The sequence below is a fragment of the Scardinius erythrophthalmus genome (assembly GCF_964197995.2).
Source record: "Scardinius erythrophthalmus genome assembly, chromosome: 2".
Classification (NCBI taxonomy): domain Eukaryota; kingdom Metazoa; phylum Chordata; class Actinopteri; order Cypriniformes; family Leuciscidae; genus Scardinius; species Scardinius erythrophthalmus.
Window position 1 is genome coordinate 46,024,748 of NC_138222.1, and position 18,608 is coordinate 46,043,355.

Here is an 18,608-nt window from a genome sequence, read left to right on the forward strand (position 1 = left end):
GGGAATGCTCGGACCCTCCTCCGCCCCATCCGAAACACAAAGCGGCCCTTTTTTTGTGCTGCGACGCGCAGGGCTGAATGCTTTGCTTTGCCACCCTAGCCCTAAGAAAACACGGGCCCCCTTTCTAAACTGCCGGCTGGCCGCACACAGTAGAGGCTATTAATGCCTTGCCTTGTTTCCCCCTGTGTGTGTGCCCACTACGGAGGATGAGGACCACGTTAAAAAGCCAATGCAAAGACAAAACAGTTTGCTCAACATTAACAGGGAAAACACTGGGCCAGGCAGGAGGGGAGAGGAAACTAAGTCAACATCACACTGGAGGATGTGTTCTCCACCAACTGATATTTTTCCTCTCGCAGGGCCCAGGCACAATGAGAGCTAAGTATAGGTCCGTCGAGCATGATCTGGGAGGGCTTGTGGTGCGGCGGCGAGTGACAGGTGCATTCTGATGAGATTCAGGGGTCGATGCTGGCCGGACAGTGACCGCTTTATACCGCAGTTGACCGGGTTTGGACTCAGCAAACCGCTCTCATGGATCGTAAATCAGCCACTGATTTTTATGACGAGCAGTTAAGATGAGAGCAATGATAACTTTGTTTTAACACCCAGTGTCAATGTCACTAAGCACAGTACACAGATGCTAAATGTTACTAACTGTTATTAATACAAGCTGAATTCAGGTCTGTCTCAGCTACGTTTATTTCCTGCTTCCTCACAACATTGTTAAAGGGATAGTATACCCAGGGGAAAAAGATTCTGTCATCATTTACTCACTCTCATGTTGTTCCAAACCTGTATGATTTTCTTTCTTCTGCGGAACACACACAATTCTTAAGACTAATTCTAATGTTTTGGTCTGTACCATGAAAGTCAATGGGGTCCAAAACAACATTGGACAAAAGTGGCTTTCATTGTATGGACTAAGCAACATGGAGACATTTCTCAGAATATCTTCTTTTGTGTTCCACAAAATAAAGAAAATCATACAGGCTTGAAAGAACATGAGGGTGAGTAAATGATGACAGAATTATTATTTTGGGATGAAAGCCGTAAAACCTTTCATGGCTTCTGAATCATTAAAAAGCATGAAGATAATATGCAGCTAACAGAAAAATTGAACAAACACAGGCTGATTTTTAAGCAGTCACTGGTAATGATCACATATGGAACCACACAAGTATGTCTTTGTGTTGTGCTCTCTGACCATATACTGGAACCATGGTCTTTAGCCTGAACATATGCAAAAAAAAAAAAAAAAAAAAAAAATAATGTCTGTCTCTGTAAGATCTGTCTCTTCTATTATATGGTAAGATTCTGTAACCTCATTTGATAATATGGTTAAAGTAAATGCTAAAGACAAATCTAGCTGTTAACAGAAAGCCAAGTGTTGTAGCAATCAACGTTCAGCCAGGCAGCCAGGCGATCACTGTTTATATTCGTAATTTCCGAAACTGTTTGAGCTGGTGTTAAGTGTTCCACCTTCGTCGATCCATTAGAGTAATATCAAAAGCATCATGGCCCGTTGGTGAGGATGTAACTATTAGGCCCATTTTTATGCGTCATTAAGTTTTAAAACGGGCCTACAGAAGCTTTATTGTTCGAACCGCACATGACTTTATTTAACGTCAGCGTTTCTCCTGCTTTGTGACAAGAAGTCACATTTCATAACTAATTAAATTGATCCCCCGCACCACCTCCAACCAAGCACACTAAATGGAATTATTTGTATCCAAGTGTCAATATATTAAATCAAAGGGGGCTAATGAGTTGGGTCACCGCTTTCTTTTATCTCCACTCTCGCATGTTGGGCTCTTCATCAGCTAACAGTCTCCGCTAAATGGAGGATGAGCGCGTTTCAGGCTCCGCCGCACTGGGCACAAGCCAAGAGGATTTGATGAGACCGTTATGGCCCTCATCCTGGTGGAGGAGAAGCTAGCATACTCCACACCATAAAGAGAAGGGCATTAGCACGCAGGAAAACGTGTGTGCGCAGAGATGTAAACACACACCCGCGCTCATTTCCTTCCTTATTACAATCCATTTGCCTGGCAGACAATGCTAATTGGCAACACATTCTTTTTTTTTAGCGTAGCTTGTTTTCAGCGCTGTCTCTGCATAAATGAGACTTTAGCATGAGAGATCACAAGGGTGCTGGGAGACAACCAAAACCATCTAACAAGAGGCAAATTAGGAGCATTATCTTTGTTCAATTAGACACCCCTATATTTATCTAAAAAACCCAAGCTGAATTATTCACCATTATATGGCGCCTGGTGCATTTGAGGGAGCTTAATGAAATATTGGATTTAATTGTTGTTCATTGAATTAAAAAGGCAAACCAAATGGCTCTAGGCTAAAGACAAAGCTATGGTAATTAGCTTCATGTGCAGCAGCTAAATAATGGTGATTGTAATATGACTGAGAGGAGATGAAACCGGCGTACAGTAACTGGATTACAATTCTCTTAAAACGGATTCCGGAGGGAAAGAGAGAGAAAAAAAAAAGGGAAATAGAAAATATTATTTTAACAGGCCACAGTCTATTTTAATATACTGTATGACCTCCTCCCTAAAATAAACAAAGTAAACAACAAAACTACAAAAACAAAGCATTTATTTATTCTAGATCTTTTATTTTAATAAGCAACTCGGTTATCTAAAGTAGCTAAACTAAAGAAAAAAAGAACATATCCCACATATCCTGAAGAAAAAAAGGACAGACCTTTTCTTCTCTCAGAAAAAGACATAACGAATGAGTTCCTCAAAGTCTTGTGTGTTTAATTAGGAGGCTCTGTTCTGTCTGTGTAGACAGGGTTTCTTTTTGTTCAACTTCCTCTGTGAATTCTGTCACTGCTCTGCAAAATACTGAGAGGGGAGACCTGAACACCATTATGCAACTTCTCAGAACAGACTGCTATTATTCCTACATCCCTGTTTGTGAGCTTTGAAATGCCAAAAGATGAAGAGAACGGCTTTTCAACCTGTGTAGATTCTCAGACAAACTGCCGAGCTTCTTGAGTGTGCATCATATAATACTATTACACAGTCAAAATACCACAAGAATTTTGGATTATTTACAATTAAATCAGTTTGTCATGACCAACAGATACAGACATGTGTGTTTTGTGTTTGAGACCTGGCTCTGATTAACCCTTTAGCCTGGCCTCCTCTCCCACTGATAAACACGGCTATGAAGCAAACTCACAGTGGCCTGGGGAAATGGCACACATATGAGAGAGATTGGTCTCACACACACACACACACACACACACACACACACACACACACACACACACACACACACACACACACACACACACACACACACACACACACACACACACATTTGTCTGTCGGTCCACAGGAACAAAGGAATATCCTGAAGGCCCACTCTTCCACTGGCCTCTTAGACTGTTTAAAACACATTGGCACATTGTGTCTATCATCTGCACAAGTCGTCTTTAGTCTGTCTGGCTTCACTATGCTGGTGGTTAGCTGTGTATAATTAAAAAGAATCTTTAATCTGGTGGCTGGATGCAGCTATTATCAGTTAACCCTTAGAGGCTCCCTGCTGCTCCCCCACACCATTTAAAACCACATGTGAGGGAACCTTTCCTGCTTTGAAGTGAATGTTGACAACAGCTTCTGCTTTAGCTGTAATAGTGCCACTCCTCTGCCACTGAGCAGGAATGCAGATCCTACAGCGACGGAAAACAGAACTGAAAAATGTAGAATTATTATATTCATTTAAATGTGGTGGATAATAAATAAATAGATGATAAAAAATAAAACACATCTGCAAAAGCTAGAATTATTTCAAATGGCATCTGTCAGTGTGTTGATATTGAAGAGAATGTACAAAACCCGACATAGTAGGAGTGAGTGATTATTGAGATAATAGACAGGCCTGCTTGGAATCTGCACCCACAAAACAAAAAACTCAAACACAAATATCTGAACTAAAAAATTCTCTCTCTTCCTTTAATTTATTTTTCCTCATTATAATTGCATATTGAAAAAAGTTCTATTCCTCTTTGTGAGCTTTGAAATTCCAAAGGACAAGGAACGGCTACTCAACCTGTAAAGATTAAATTCGTTTTTCCTTACTATAATAGCACACTGAAAACGTAAAAAAAAAAAAAAAAAAGATGTGAATACATCAGAAAAAAAAAAGTCTAACTTAAAATAATTAAACTTAGCAAAACTTCAGCTACAGAAGTTTTTAATACATTTTTATTTGTAATTTTCACATTTTAGAAACAACAAAGACTATATTTTAAATAGTAGCCTATATTTTAAATATTTGATTAATGGCATCTTTTTATGAAAGAAGGCCAGTATCACTGATACCAATACTGCTAGTCTCTATGAATTTTTCTTAATTGTAGCAATTATAACCATTCAGCATTACAATATAATTGAAAGCTATAGGTTTTAAGATTTCTTAGGCGTTTAAATATATAATACCTTTTAATATAAGTGAACTTAAAACAATCTTCATATAAACCCATTATAATAAATGTCACATTTACCTATGCCCTTCAATATATCAGGTCTCAATTTTTTCTATTGGCCCAGTCAGACCAGTTCAGATTTTGACTTGCCCTGTCAAAATGCCCAAAAAGTTTCGTAGTTTTTGGCCCATGCAACCTTGTCTAAAAGGGCTTCCTACCTATACAGAAATTGAATAAACACTTCACAGTCTTCACTGTATAAATTATAAATGAAATATAGATCAATCCTTATTAAAGCTGCAAAAGTAATTCAGTCAACAGCAGTGAGTGATTTTCTCTTTTTCTTTTTTTGATTATCCTAAATGACAGACAGCAGCAGGTTTATTAGGCTGCTGTCCCTTTGAGCCCTGCTGCACATGACGCGTACATGACACGCATCCCATTTTCTCACAACTCTTTATGTTCATTTAAGACTACATTTAACTAATTTAAAGGGGTCATCGGATGCCTATTTTCCACAAGTTGGTATCATCTTCATGTAACGTTTGTAACATACTTTGGTTAAAATTCCTCAATGGTTGTGTAAAACAACACCCTTTTTACCTCCTCAAAAACAGCTCCGTTCACAGCGACTCGTTTCGGTACATGTCTCTTTAAATGATAATGAGCAACTGCTCACCCCACCCCTCTCTTCCATGGGGCGTTTCAACATTAGACACGTAAAGTGCTGCCTTGGCAGACATATACAAATGGCTGAGGGCTGAAATATGCTAATACGGGACAGTCCGTCAGTGGCCGTGGGCGGAGCATGAGCAATATGACATCATATTGCTCAGAAAATCCAAACGGCCTGATTATTGAGAGTGTTTAGGCTTTTTGAGGATTAAAAAGAAAGGAGTGTCCACACTGCAAAGACGCATTTATATACAAAAACCATATAAAAGTGAATTTTGCATCCAATGACCCCTTTAAGACTGTGCTTGCGAGTATACTCGACAAAACGTGCATTTTGGCATAATTTTGCGTTTTTGTTCGTTCAAGCGATGTCTGATGCAGCTTTCTGTGCGTACGAGTCGTGTGTGCGTGTCACACAGACGGGAGATTCACAGACGTGCGCACCAGCTCTGCAATGCATTCTCTTTTGAGTCTTATTGCGATTGAATAAGAACGTGATCGCTTGCCAAAGGATGATGGAAAAAATGGATACTGCATTAATTGCGTAAAATATTTTGTATGTTATTTAAATGGATAATGCATTAATGCATTAATTTTGGAAGGGGGAAAAAAACAAGAAAATGTGTACAGATCCCACCTAAGAATGAGAGAAGTGGACGAGAAAAGGCGATTGCCAGAAGAGGGTGAGAGATGGAGAGCAAGAGGTCTGTGTGATCCAGCCGGTGCTGGCAGGAGAAAGAGGGGAGAGAGAGGTGGGGAGGATGGATGGGAGGAAGAAAGGGGGGGGGGGACATCGGAAGACAGCCACGTGGAGGTTTCTCTCAGTAGAGTAGCAAGAGGAAGTGGATCCCTGGGGTTAGATAAGTAGAACCAGGCCTGTACAATGACAGAGTGTTTGAACCGGCGGTCTGCTTTAAAACACAGGAAGCGACCGTCGGCACAACAATGGCCCTACACGGACAAACAGCATCTCTGTCCGTTGACAAACACAGCTCAGTGTGACTATCCCTCTCTGTCTCTCATAGCCGTGCTGTGTGAGGAGGGAGATCGGAGCTAATAAACTCTTGTTTGCTGTGATATGAGAGACAGTATATGAACATCATAATGGGATTCTCGTAGAAAAAGAGTTGTTTAATCTCAACGGGAATTTTTCCTCAAACACACCGCAGCCTCGCCTCGACTCAGTATCTAAAGTTCACGCTGACCTTTGAGGGAATCATTCTTCTCTTGATGTTTGTGCATGTGTGTATACAATAAGATGAGCCTGCCTCCACCTGTGTGTTCTCCTCCCTACGTCACCTCAGCTCACATCGTACCAGCCCCAGCGTGCAGGAATGCCTGGATCTGAGCCAAGTCTCTGCTAGAGATGCACGTCAACCCCGGCCCAGATCATCCCCAAGTCCAGCCTGGGAATTTACAGCTGCCATCGCAAAACAGAGCCCAGAGAGAGACAATAGCACCTAATACACATGCACACATGTAAAGGCCTTTGAAATCTTAACCAAGTACAGCAGCTTTAATCATAAGTATTAAGTGTAAGAGATGTATGAGCTCAGAGGACATAGAACAGTCTCTCCTAACAACCTCTTGGAAAAATAAAGTCTTTTTGTGATTTAACCTCATATACACGGACTTATGTCATCATCGTAGGCAGCTCAGGCAAAGCAAAAGTGGGAAAAGGAAATTTAAAAAGGAAAGTGATTAATCACATATCAATATCATTACGTTAAACAAACTTTTGGTCAAGAACTTAGTACTGTTTGACTACTCATTCATCAGTGTGTTGTTTTGGTTTTTAGCCCAAAAAGGAAGAAATAACAAAAAAAGAAAGAAAAGAAAAACAAATAAAACAATCTGAAAAGAGAAAGAGAAATGGAAAGGGGTTTTAAACAACTGAGGTTTAAATTAAATTACTTTTTTTTTAAATCAATAAATAAATTATTGTTTTATAAATTATATTTTCTTAATTTTATTTTTTCATATTATATTCCTTTGGCTAAAAAACTTTTTTTATATACAGTATGTATAGAGAAAATTAAAGCACCCATTTTCTGTTTATTTAAACTCATTTCTGTCAAGGATAATGAAATAAGATATTAAAGATCTCTCACATATGATATTTCTTTCCTACAGGAAGCCATCCACAATTTTAGCTGATTTTAATGGTACGAGGGCGAATAAAATAGAGAGTTGAATTGTCAAGGAGACTGGCTCTTTGTAAACAGGTCAGCGGAACACGAATCACTCGGCTTGATTAATACCGATTCTAAACAGCTAAGAACAACACAGGCTTGCCTTCCTGTTGGAGGCGGTGGCTTTTACATGTTCTTATTTGTGCGGCTTTACTTGTCTTACATAAGTAACACATTTTCTCTTTCAGATCAAGATTTACTTTGACATTTGTTTTTAATTGTTCCTAAGCCTCTCCTTCAATCTCTGATGGTGCTTTTAAGTTTGTGCTTCAGTCACATAACAGTAATCCGGTCCCTGGACGGAATTAGTTGCCATATGAAATTTCTCAACAAGAGGCTTTTGGCTAAAGAAATAAATAAGAAAGTAAAACCTTGAGCTTGAAGTTCTGATAAGCCTCTAACGCTGTAATCTAAACATCTGTTATCTTTAAAACAAGTGACATTGTAATTCCTGAAAAGACAAAGTCTCAATCTCTCCGTCTCTCTGAGCTCATTGTACAAAATGTGAAAGGACGAAACAGAGAGAAAGGCAATTTAAAAGTGGTTTGATTTGAGCAACGGACAGTGCCAAACAACTCCGGAGAAAACCAGAACTGGTTTTCCGAGCCAGCGCTGTATTTTGTTACATGCCTGATAGTTTTATTTGGACCCCGTTCAGTCCCGTTTACAGAATCCAGTGATGTGATCAGTTACATCAGCAATAAAGGTCTAAAGCGCCGCTTAACATGTGAGCCAAAACAGTAGCGCTTTGATGGGGAGACTGGCTCTTTAAACCATGCACACGCTCCATGCTAACAGCGGGGAAACCCAATCCGTGCATGCTGTTTTACCACTCAACTTTTACGTCTTCTACATGAAGGCTGAAGAGCTTGTTTGGAGTACTAATTAACTCAAAAGCTGTTGTATATTAAGAGCACTGGGCATTTTTTGTAGAGCTAGCTTTAATGAAAACAGAGTGCCAAAGAACTGCATTAGCAAGCCTCCTCATCTAGCTTCCCATCGCATCGTACTCTTGCCTTACGACTTTCCCTTCTTCTTTACGACAAGCCATGGCCTCAAGAGACGGAAGTTAAATGGGTCACAAAGGGAGGCAATGGTAATGATATATGAAAACAAAGTCAGAGAAGATAAAAAAGCATAATAAGATACAGGTCCTAAGCCTGACTTTCTTGGTGTCCGTTTCTGGTTGTGTTCTGGTCTTAAAATTTGTGATTATAACCCAGTGTAACAGCAGCAGATAGAGACTGTCTCTTGTGTTTGATGCATGCTACAGACCATTAAGATCATTACAAATCACACTGTATGACATGGATCTAATAAACGTGGCAAGCAGGGCGGGGCCGAGAGCCGTGGGAACGGAGCGAGGTCGGTGGCGCGAGTGCTAATGAGCCACACCAGCCGCGAGTTTCTCACGGAGGAGTGAAGGACGAAAGAGGACTAGGCCTAGACTTTATGTTGTCTTTTGTATGTTTGTGTACTTTACTTTCGTTTTGTGTTTGAAAACTGTGATACATTAAAAACGTCTCTTAATTTATTTGATAAAAAATACAGTAAAAAGTAATATTCTGAAATATTATTACAATTTAAAACATCTGTTTTCTATTTTTTTATTATTATATATTTTTAAAATGTATTCCTTTGATGGCAAAAGCTGATTTTTTTAAGCAGCTATTACTCCAGTCTTCAGTGTCACATGATCCTTTAGAAATCATTATCATATGCTGATTTGGTTCTCAATAAGCATTTCTTAGTATTATCAAGGATGTTTTTTTTTTTTTTATGAATAGAAAATTCAAAAGAATTTGAAATAGAAATTATTTCTGTACTGTCACTTTTGATCAATTTAATGTGTTCTTGTCGAATACCAATATTAATCTTTTTTTTTTTTTTTAGAAAGACTTTTAAACTTTTGAAAGGTGGTGCACGCGCACAATACAATATGACAGTAAACTATTATGCTGTATCTCTATTTTTTGGAAAGGCTAGCTTTTTAGAGTAAAAGCTATAATATTTTGACAGCTTTGCTCATGTCATGCTGCCAAAAAAGTTGTGTTAACATAGCTACTTATGTTAGCTACTCTTCAGTGCACTGCAGGAATGACAATATAGTGTAGCCCAGCTGTTTAGGATGAGCTCTGTCGCTAGTTTCCACTCGAAAAGGTAATTAAACTGTTCACACAAACTCTTACTCCACTGCTACCGTCTGAACACACAGTAGGCATGTAGGAGCCTGTCTACTGGAAAGTGAAGAGCGCTGATTTTCACACACATGGTGCGGTGGAGTGCGTATAACAGCCGTTAGTAGCACAGTGGCTAGTTCTGTGGGCTCTTCAACAGCACAAGCCTTTAACAGATTGGGTCTTTCTCTCGAGAAGTGCACTTCACTTGACAGAGGTTTTACGTTTTACTGCCGAGCTATAAATCTGTCGTGCTTCGGGCTGTGTAAATAAGACAGTGGTTTGTTTTTACCTGACACATCTGAGCAGAGAAAGTAAGAAAGGCAGATGGTTAACCTCACAATGAATGGTACAGCGTTGAGAAGAAAACCTCCTGGATTCCATTCTGAGGGCCTCAAACTTACGGGCTTTGAAGTACATGTCAAATGCACAGGAAGATATGAGACGTGAAATATAGAGAGTGAAAAGTGAGGACTGAGAGGTAAAGAATGAAATAAGTGTGTAAAAAGTGATGAAAAATGTGAGAGAAGACCAGCTGACATCATGGTGAATTGGGTGTGAATCTAGGAGAAAAAGGAGGAGTGGGGAATGTTGTACCTGTCTCCAATGAAAGCAAGCGGGAAAAAAAATAAGAGGAAGAAAGTATCTCCAGGCATGGGCTGCTTTCATTGCCCTTGGCTTTTATGTGTATAGTGTGTGTAAAGACCTTGACCACTGCCACTGACCAGCTTGTGTACGTCCATGTCTCTGACTGGGTGGTCTGGTAACCTTGCTTGATGAAGCACCACATACCACACAAACCAACAGCCCTCTCACACACGCACACAAAGGCACACTCATTCTTCTGCTGCATCTTTCCCCCTTCTTTCTTCGCATTTACATCACATTTATTTATGGCACTCTTGTAAGCAATCTTTTTATTCTCCCTCTCTCATTTTGTTTCATTTCATATAATTGCTTGACGGAGGGGGAAAAAAGTGCAATCCACTTTGTGGCGAGAAAACGGATTTGGGTGACCACAGTGTGTACTTTGCAACTAATCCAATTCAATTATTTTAAGCAAAAAGCAAACTTTCAATGAGCCTATTCTTGAAGCACACTTATAAAGAGAGACCTTCAAAAGATCACTCAAACTGACTTGAAGCAAGCAGCAAATATTTGCAAAAGGCAAGGTTTGTGCAATTTACGTGTCAACGCGGTATGTTTACAGGATTGTCGGCCGCAACGGAGTTCAAGCAAATGAACGCAAAGTGATTTTTCCAATATTGGACAATGGGAAACGGGGCTAACAGTAGCGCCTGTGCTGTTTTTCCAAAGCCGCTGCCACGTCACCGCACTGGGATGGTGTAATTTCAGAGGCATTTATCACCGGCTTTCATGTCTCAAACCCTTAGGGCACTTTTCCACAAAACATGCAAACAGGCACCACTTGGTGTCATTAAGCTTTCTCTCATTTCAGTTTTTTTTTTCTCTTCCTTCATTAATTAGGGAGTGATAATTATTCTACCCATCTATAGCCCCTTCCGAATTAACATTGGCCAATTACCCTGATTGGTGACAGTTGTAACGTGATTGATGACAGTTTTAAAAACAAAGTAACGGTTTTTGACAGAAGCGCATAAGAGGAGATGAAGACGTGAAAGTCAAGCACTGACCTGGATCTGCTGCTGGAGGAGATTGATTTTGTGCTGTTGCTGCAGAAGTTGCTGCTGTTGTCTGGCAATCTGCGAAAGCAAAGTGATTCATTTAGCTGAACACCGTCAGAAACCTTTAACCCTGGCCTAAAACATTAAAGGATGTACGTTATCATAGTCTATGAGAGAGCAACTGGATTTATTGTACCATGTATTTATGCAGACAGATAATATATGCAATCAGAGCTTGTGGGTAACATCTCTCGTTCACCAATTGACCCTAATGACTGTAATCAGAGGCCTGCTAATGTTTATTATACCCAGCTCCAGGCCTGGCCGGGGCGATGTGCCACAGGGTGAAAGACTGGCATGTTTATGCAACCTAGGAGTGGCCGGGTCTGCCCAAGGGTGGGCTCTCAACGTTAAGCGCATTGCATCCTCCCTCTCTCTCCATCTCTCCAAGCCCCTGCAGACTCCCCCGTTCCTCCTCCTCAGTTAGCCTGACAGCCTAGGTTTAAGTGTCATTTAATTTTCATTTTCAAATATAATTACAAAGTGTTCACTGTAAGATATCACCCGTCTGCAAATGTGTCAGGATTAATTTGTGCTGGCTTCTTCACTAGTGTCAACAGTTAATTACTGTGTCGTGTCTGGATGGCTAAATGACATCCTAACTTCAGGCTCCCCCTACCTCCCTCCCCCTCCCTTTCTCTCTAGCTCTTTTCTATCCTCTCCCTCCATTTTGTTTGTCATTAATGGAAAGGAATACATTCTTGAACATTTGCGAAACTGTAAATTCCTGCAATAACCGTTTATTAAAATCAGCTGAGCATACAATGAAGATACAATCCTCATAAAGTTGGATATTAATGTGGAGAGTCGGGTGACATTAATAGGACGAATTCAGAAATTAGCGTATCCGCTTCAGGTAAACGCAGACCACATTAGCATGCACCTATTCATCTGCATAATAAATTGACAGCAATTATATGGTTTCCCCATAAAAAAAACTGTGAAGATGGAGATGTATCTTGTGCGACATTAACGGAGCTCATGAGCTGCTGATGCCTTCAGTACGCCTCATTTGATTGAGCTACACATGCTTCTCATGCAAAGTTTGAATTAATAGTGATCAATTTCCCTACCAATTTACGTGCTTCCATATTTTATCAATTATTTACAATAACCATTACTTTGTGCATCCATCCTCACAACCACAGAGCCTGATTTATCAAGGAAAAATCGGAAACATCAAGCCATTAACTAAATCAAAATATTAAATTGCTAAATAGAAGGACTCATTACCAATTTAAAAGCAAATAAGCAAATTTTGTTTTAAATGCTTTTTCTGATAAATGAGGCTGTAAAATAAGAATATGTGATGCATGGCTGATAATATCTTCACTAGATAGCTTTAAACAAAACAACTGGGTTTATAGGACATATACTGTACATTATGAAGCCAGTGAGAGACGGTTTGGGGACAATTAGCTTCCTTTTAAATAATGATTGTGAATTTTAACTGAATTGGCAACATCCCACGTGAAGTTGAATTGAAATGACAGGAAGAGGAATTTACTGAATTGAACTGAAATTCAAAACAGTTAATGGATTCTGGGAAATAAAGTTCTCCCACACTGGTTCACTAACATGAATTAAAATGTTAAATTAAAAGTAAATTAAATATGATGATATATACAAACTAAGGACAAATTCCAAAGGGTAAAACGTTAAAACAATTAAAATGTTGCTATTTTAGCTAAAACTTGCAGTTTCAAATTTCTTTGATTTTCAAATAATTTCCAATTTACTTGCATACATTCCAAATTCAAATTTTAATTCTACATCTTGTTTGCTACCAAAATTAAGATTCAGGAACAGACTTTAATTCTGATTTATTGAATTCTGTCTTTTGACTTCTGAATGGCACTCCACCCTGGTTTGCACATTCTCACCTGCTCTTGCTGTTGGCGTGCTAGCTCCATTTGCTGACGTTGTTTCTCCATCTGTGAGGCGGCAAGTTTCTTCTGCTCATCATGGGCGGCCAGGAGCTGCTCTCGCAGGCTGATGAGCTGTGTGATCATGGTGGAGAGCTGTCGCTCCTTCTCTGCAAGACTTTCTGGAGTACCTGCGACAGAACACATGCAGTCAAACAAAAGAAACCAAAGGCAAGAACAGAAACAAAGTCTTCTCCCCATGACCCTGTACACTCTCCCAGCAGTGAAAAGAAAAGGTTTACATCTCATGTTACAACAGCCAGATGTCCCTCACCTCTTAAATATAGTCTCTATATGAATGCAAAGGTCAGTTATCCTAGAGACAGAACAGCAAACAAAGCAAGTGCTGCAAAACAGATCCTTGTTAATTGATCTGCACATCAGAGATATAAAAAGCTCCCACAATCGAGACGCTCATGGGATCAGCAAGTTCTCTCTCTCTTGAGAGGGCAGAACAGAGCCAGCAAATGCTGAGCATCCGAACGGATACAGTACGTATCAGTCAAGAGAATTCCTGAAGACCACAGAAGGCGGTCCGGGAGGGAAACTCTAGCTCCTTCAAAGCCGAGAATGGTATCATCCAAACAGCCCAAGTATAACAACGGAAAGGATTCAGTAAAAGTGCGAAGGTCGCGAGTCCCTCACTCTCTCTTTTTCCACTTCTGGTGATCGCGGCTTCTCTGAGAGATGGTGAGGAATGGAATTGTTCCTATTAAATAAGAGGAGCTGTCACAAAACGAGTGAAGGTGGCAGATTAGTGACAGACAATACAGGGCAAGTGTGTGTGCGTACTGGCGACAGTCGCATGACTGGAGGCGCTGCCATGTAATGACTGCTCTCAATTCTCATTAAGGGAGGAGTAGACACAAACACCTCGGAGCTGACATGCCTCTCGCAAACAGGGTCACCGTCACCTCTGTATTCTCTCATTATCCCTCTTGTGTCTCTACCCAAAGAATAATCACACCAGAAAATGTGCATGCCTCCTGCATGTCCTCCCATGAGGCTGCGCTGTACCTTAAGCTAATCAATGCTAAGTGATCCGGCCTCCGGACAGTAGGCTAACCTGCTGCTGCATGAGAACAGTATGATTGGCTTGGCTAGCAGCCAGCTCAGTGTTAAATTCTTTCCTGGGTGTCTTCCTGTGCTCCCCTGGCCACATCTGTCTTGAGTTTCTCTGAAGCGGCTCCCTGGGGCCTGCTCTAGTTCAACTATTTTAATTTGACTAAACACCTGATTTATTTTATGTCTCTGATGAGGAAGGCCGTTTGTCTTAATAGGGCCTGTCAACCTCCAGCCCCCATTCAGAGCAATTTACTGGCCGGGCCTGCACGGCAGCAATAAAGGAGAGAGGCTGCAATTCTCTATTTACCCTCTCTCTCAAAAAAGATACCTGAAAAGCGTCCATTCACTGCTACTGCATGTGGTTTCCTTGGGTCTGAATTGACTTTTTATTCAGCGGACTACACTTGTTGTGAATGGCTTATCTGTAAAATTGATACATTTGCTACCGATTTTATTAACCTTTGGCTTGAGCCATGAACGGCCGTATTTAGTGGCTGCTGCTGTCGGGACTGACATCTGCCCCCGTGCACGCTCAGAAAGAGAAGGGGAGAGAGAGAGTCAGAAGGAGGTGGGGGCGGCAGAGCATCTCTCAGTGGACGAAGGGAAAGACACTTCACCAAGTCAGAAGGGCTGTTGGATGTCAAATAGCATAACTTGCCCCTCCTCCCAACAGAGAATCTCAGGGGCCTCTGGGGGAGGACAGGACTCATATCCTACTGAGGGGCAAACATCTGGACTCAATTCTGCCCACTCAGGAGCTCTCTGGACAACCCTCCAACTCAATCACACATTTCAATCACACAATCCGCTGCACTTGGTAATGAAATACAAAAGTCAGGACTACACTTCCATAAGGATACATTCCGTAATTATAATTTCTCAAACACATATATATATATATATATATATATATATATATATATATATATATATATATATATATATATATATATATATATATATATATATATATATATATATATATAGAGAGAGAGAGAGAGAGAGAGAGAGAGAGAGAGAGAGAGAGAGAGAGAGAGAGAGAGAGAGAGAGAGAGAGAGAGAGAGAGAGAGAGAGAAAGAGAGGTAACGATTGCATGCGTGCTACAGTAGCCAAGTTTTACAGAGAGGCCGCAGATTGTGGAGGACCCAGCACAGGTTCTGTGTATGCAGAGTGCTGGTCTGCACAAACACAAGCAGCATACTAACAGAGGCTCCATTGTTTCGTCTCCGGCTCGATTGTTCAGAGCTCACCCCTAACACCCCACCCCGCTACCAAAATGTCTTCCTGCTTCTCTCTCACCCCTGTTTTTCCCTCCTCATATTTCTGCCCTGTTCTGGTCCTACCTCATTGTTTTCTGACTAAAACAGACAACTTCTCAGTGGATAATGGAAAGTTGAATGTCTTGAAAGATGTGCACTTGAATAGCAAAAAATAGGCTAATATTTAACAATATTATACATGGTATTGTGTAAAAATAAATATAGCTATTACATAATCTAACATAAATAATAATACTGTTAAATATTGGTCTAATAACAGTCTAGTATGTATGTATATACTGTATGTGTATAAACAAATAAAGCATGAATAAAACTATATAAATACATTTAAAAAATAAAAGTTATTAAAATTATTAATACATTCAATATATTACAACTATTACAAAAAAATATATTACTATAAAATAATGTGATAAAACATTTTAAATCTCATAATTGAGATATATCAATACAAATGAATACATGAATTTACTTGTATGGATAAAACTCAATTGTGAGAATTACATGAGAATTGTGCACATTCTGGTACTCCTGTTTTGGTATAGAAAATCCTGTTCTTTCTGTATTGAATTATAGATTTCTTTTAAAAGCAGATAAAACTTTTATTGGCAGGGGAGCATGGGGGGAGCTAGCTCTGTATCTGTCTGCAGAGTGCTGACAAAGAGAGCAGTGGTGCATATTGCATTGCTCTTAACGGCAGTGAGTCTGGCTGCTCTTGTAAAGGTGTCTCCTTGCATTGTCGTTCTGGCTTGACAGGGTCTGGCCAGGAGATTTTAAATAATGAGAGAAGGTTAGGTTTGTCTAATTCATCAACGAGGACATAAGATTCCACTCAGGACCTTTGGCTGAGGGGGAAAAAGAAAGAATGGGCAAGAATATGCAAGAGAGGCGACATCAACAGAACATTTACCTTCCTCTCCCTTCACTGTCACAAACCAGATTGGATGGCATTTCCAACAATGTCCAACTCGAATACCGGAGAGAAACAACTGCGACTGCAGTGAATGAGCGAGAGAGGGAGCTGTCAAAGAGAGGGGCCACCAGATAAAAGACACTTTGTAGGGGTGCGATTTGTTCTGTCCAACAGCCATTCTGCCACCCCAGGCCAACCCCACCCCCCCTTCCCCTCTAATCAAGCAGTCCCTAATTTGAGTTCCAAGTCCAGCACCAAGGGAAGAGAGGGCAGCTTGTTACTTTGAAGAGTCCCAAGTGAATAAGAGAGATAAAAGATCCAGGCACACACTAGGAAGAAAGAGGAGGAAAAAAATAAAAGGGGCGAAAGAGGGAAAAACTCTCTATTCTCTTCTCTTCCTTTGGATGGGACAGCTGAACCATTATGACTAAATTTGAATGACTTTTTTCCCCCCCTAATGTCCGAATACTGGAATTTCTTTGTCTCTCCATCAGTTGGCTTTTGTGGATACTCCCATATGCTGCGAGCCCATCCAAAGTAAATTAAGAGGGCTCTAAAAGCAGCGATTGTGCCCGGGCCGGGCCCGGACGCGGGCTGTGCATAGCTGGCGTGCCTGACATGGCTGGCAGCTAAGGGGCTGTGAAAAGGTATGTTCTCTCATCTGAACCAATAATAATAATAAAATAAAACAATTATTTTTAGCCCAGCGATACATACACACAAGGACTGCGATTTATGGTCCCCATATGGATTCTGAAGGTTCTTTTATGTGAAGAATCTCTGTCTCCATTGTCAATGTCAATACCAAATAAGAGAGTTCAAGTCAAGATGACAAAAAGGGAATTAAAAAATATATTTGTATGTTTTGTCAGTGACCTCAAAGTGAGTATGGTTAAATCACTATTAAGAGTGCAGAACCTTGTTGCATCTAAAGACAAGAACCAATGGTAAACATGCAAATAAATACAACTGCATAAACAACAACTGATACCTAAAATAAATATTTAATTAAAAAATAATAATATAATACTATATTACAATAAATTTATATAATATTAATTACTCTTAATAATTACATAATTATAAAATATAAACTGAAATTAAAAGAATAACATGTCAAATATAATATACACAAATATATAATATGATATTTTTCATGATAATAATAATAACAACATTTAAACAAACATTTAAAATGATTCACATTTGTGCTGTTGAATGATAAGCAGCATATTGACTAATATGGCATTAATAATTTTTTTTTTTTTTTACTTTCTCCTGAATTGAGACAGTATGACCAACAGCTGTTTTACCTAGCCTTCTGCCCCATGCGAGGATTGAAACCCTGCTGATCCTGCCAATAAAACTTCATTAACTAGCATGCACCAGGACCTGCTAGCACATGTAAGCATATGGCAGCCCAAATCATCAACTCAAAAAACCTTTCAATGCTGCATTAAAATTTTGCATAATGCAAATTTACAGCTCTTGTCCAGGCTATAAAAAAAGGGCGAACGTCTTGTCCTCAATATATACTAGTGCCAAACGAGATACAGTACTGTGAGCATTTAAATGTGATTAGCTGTGCATTTTAGTATGGCCACGCCTGCACAGAAGCTTAGCAACCAAAACACAGTATTTAAATCTGTTCTGGATAATTCTACATCATTTCATTTACATACTGTATGTGTGATAGCAGAATATGAATACTACTCTGAGTATGTAAATTAAATGCACTCCATTACATCTTACTACACACTCTCAACAAGGATTTGTATTTTTTCCCATCCCATCTCGAAAACACTAGATTGACACCAAAAGTCAACAGAGTGGCTCTTAAACAGAGACACACTTCATGTTCTTGACGTTCATGGGGCACTTTAATGCAGACTAATAATCTAATGACGACAGCAGCGATGCTCACGAGTGTAATTAAGATAATGCAAGAGCCCCGCTCTTCTCCCAGCATCCTCAGCATCACACAAACCTCTTCATTAAAGAGTCCAACCGAAATAACAGCTCAACCTAACCACATAACACACACACGCCCACACAGACAGATGCGGGACAGAGAGCTCCTGGTGTGCATTTTAATGTTTCTCCTATCAGAGTTTATTGACGCCGAGGTCACCGCTGAGAATGAAACTGTCCTTGAACACACACGTTTAAAATCGCCCATTCATCACTCACTTAGATGCCTTGACCTCTTCCTGTTTTATTA

At 39.9% G+C, this 18,608-nt stretch overlaps 1 protein-coding gene across 24 annotated transcripts in view; it reads right to left on the reverse strand.

The window, feature by feature from the left end:
• Positions 1–18,608, reverse strand: part of sox6 (SRY-box transcription factor 6) — a 151,170-nt gene that overhangs the window by 50,898 nt on the left and 81,664 nt on the right. For all 24 annotated transcript variants that reach the window (XM_081359802.1, XM_081359794.1, XM_081359791.1 and 21 more), the window contains 2 exons: positions 13,087–13,259; positions 11,153–11,221 (listed from right to left, as the gene is read on the reverse strand). In XM_081359802.1, the coding sequence (XP_081215928.1) occupies positions 11,153–11,221; positions 13,087–13,259 (242 nt within the window). The remainder of the gene's footprint in view (positions 1–11,152; positions 11,222–13,086; positions 13,260–18,608) is intronic.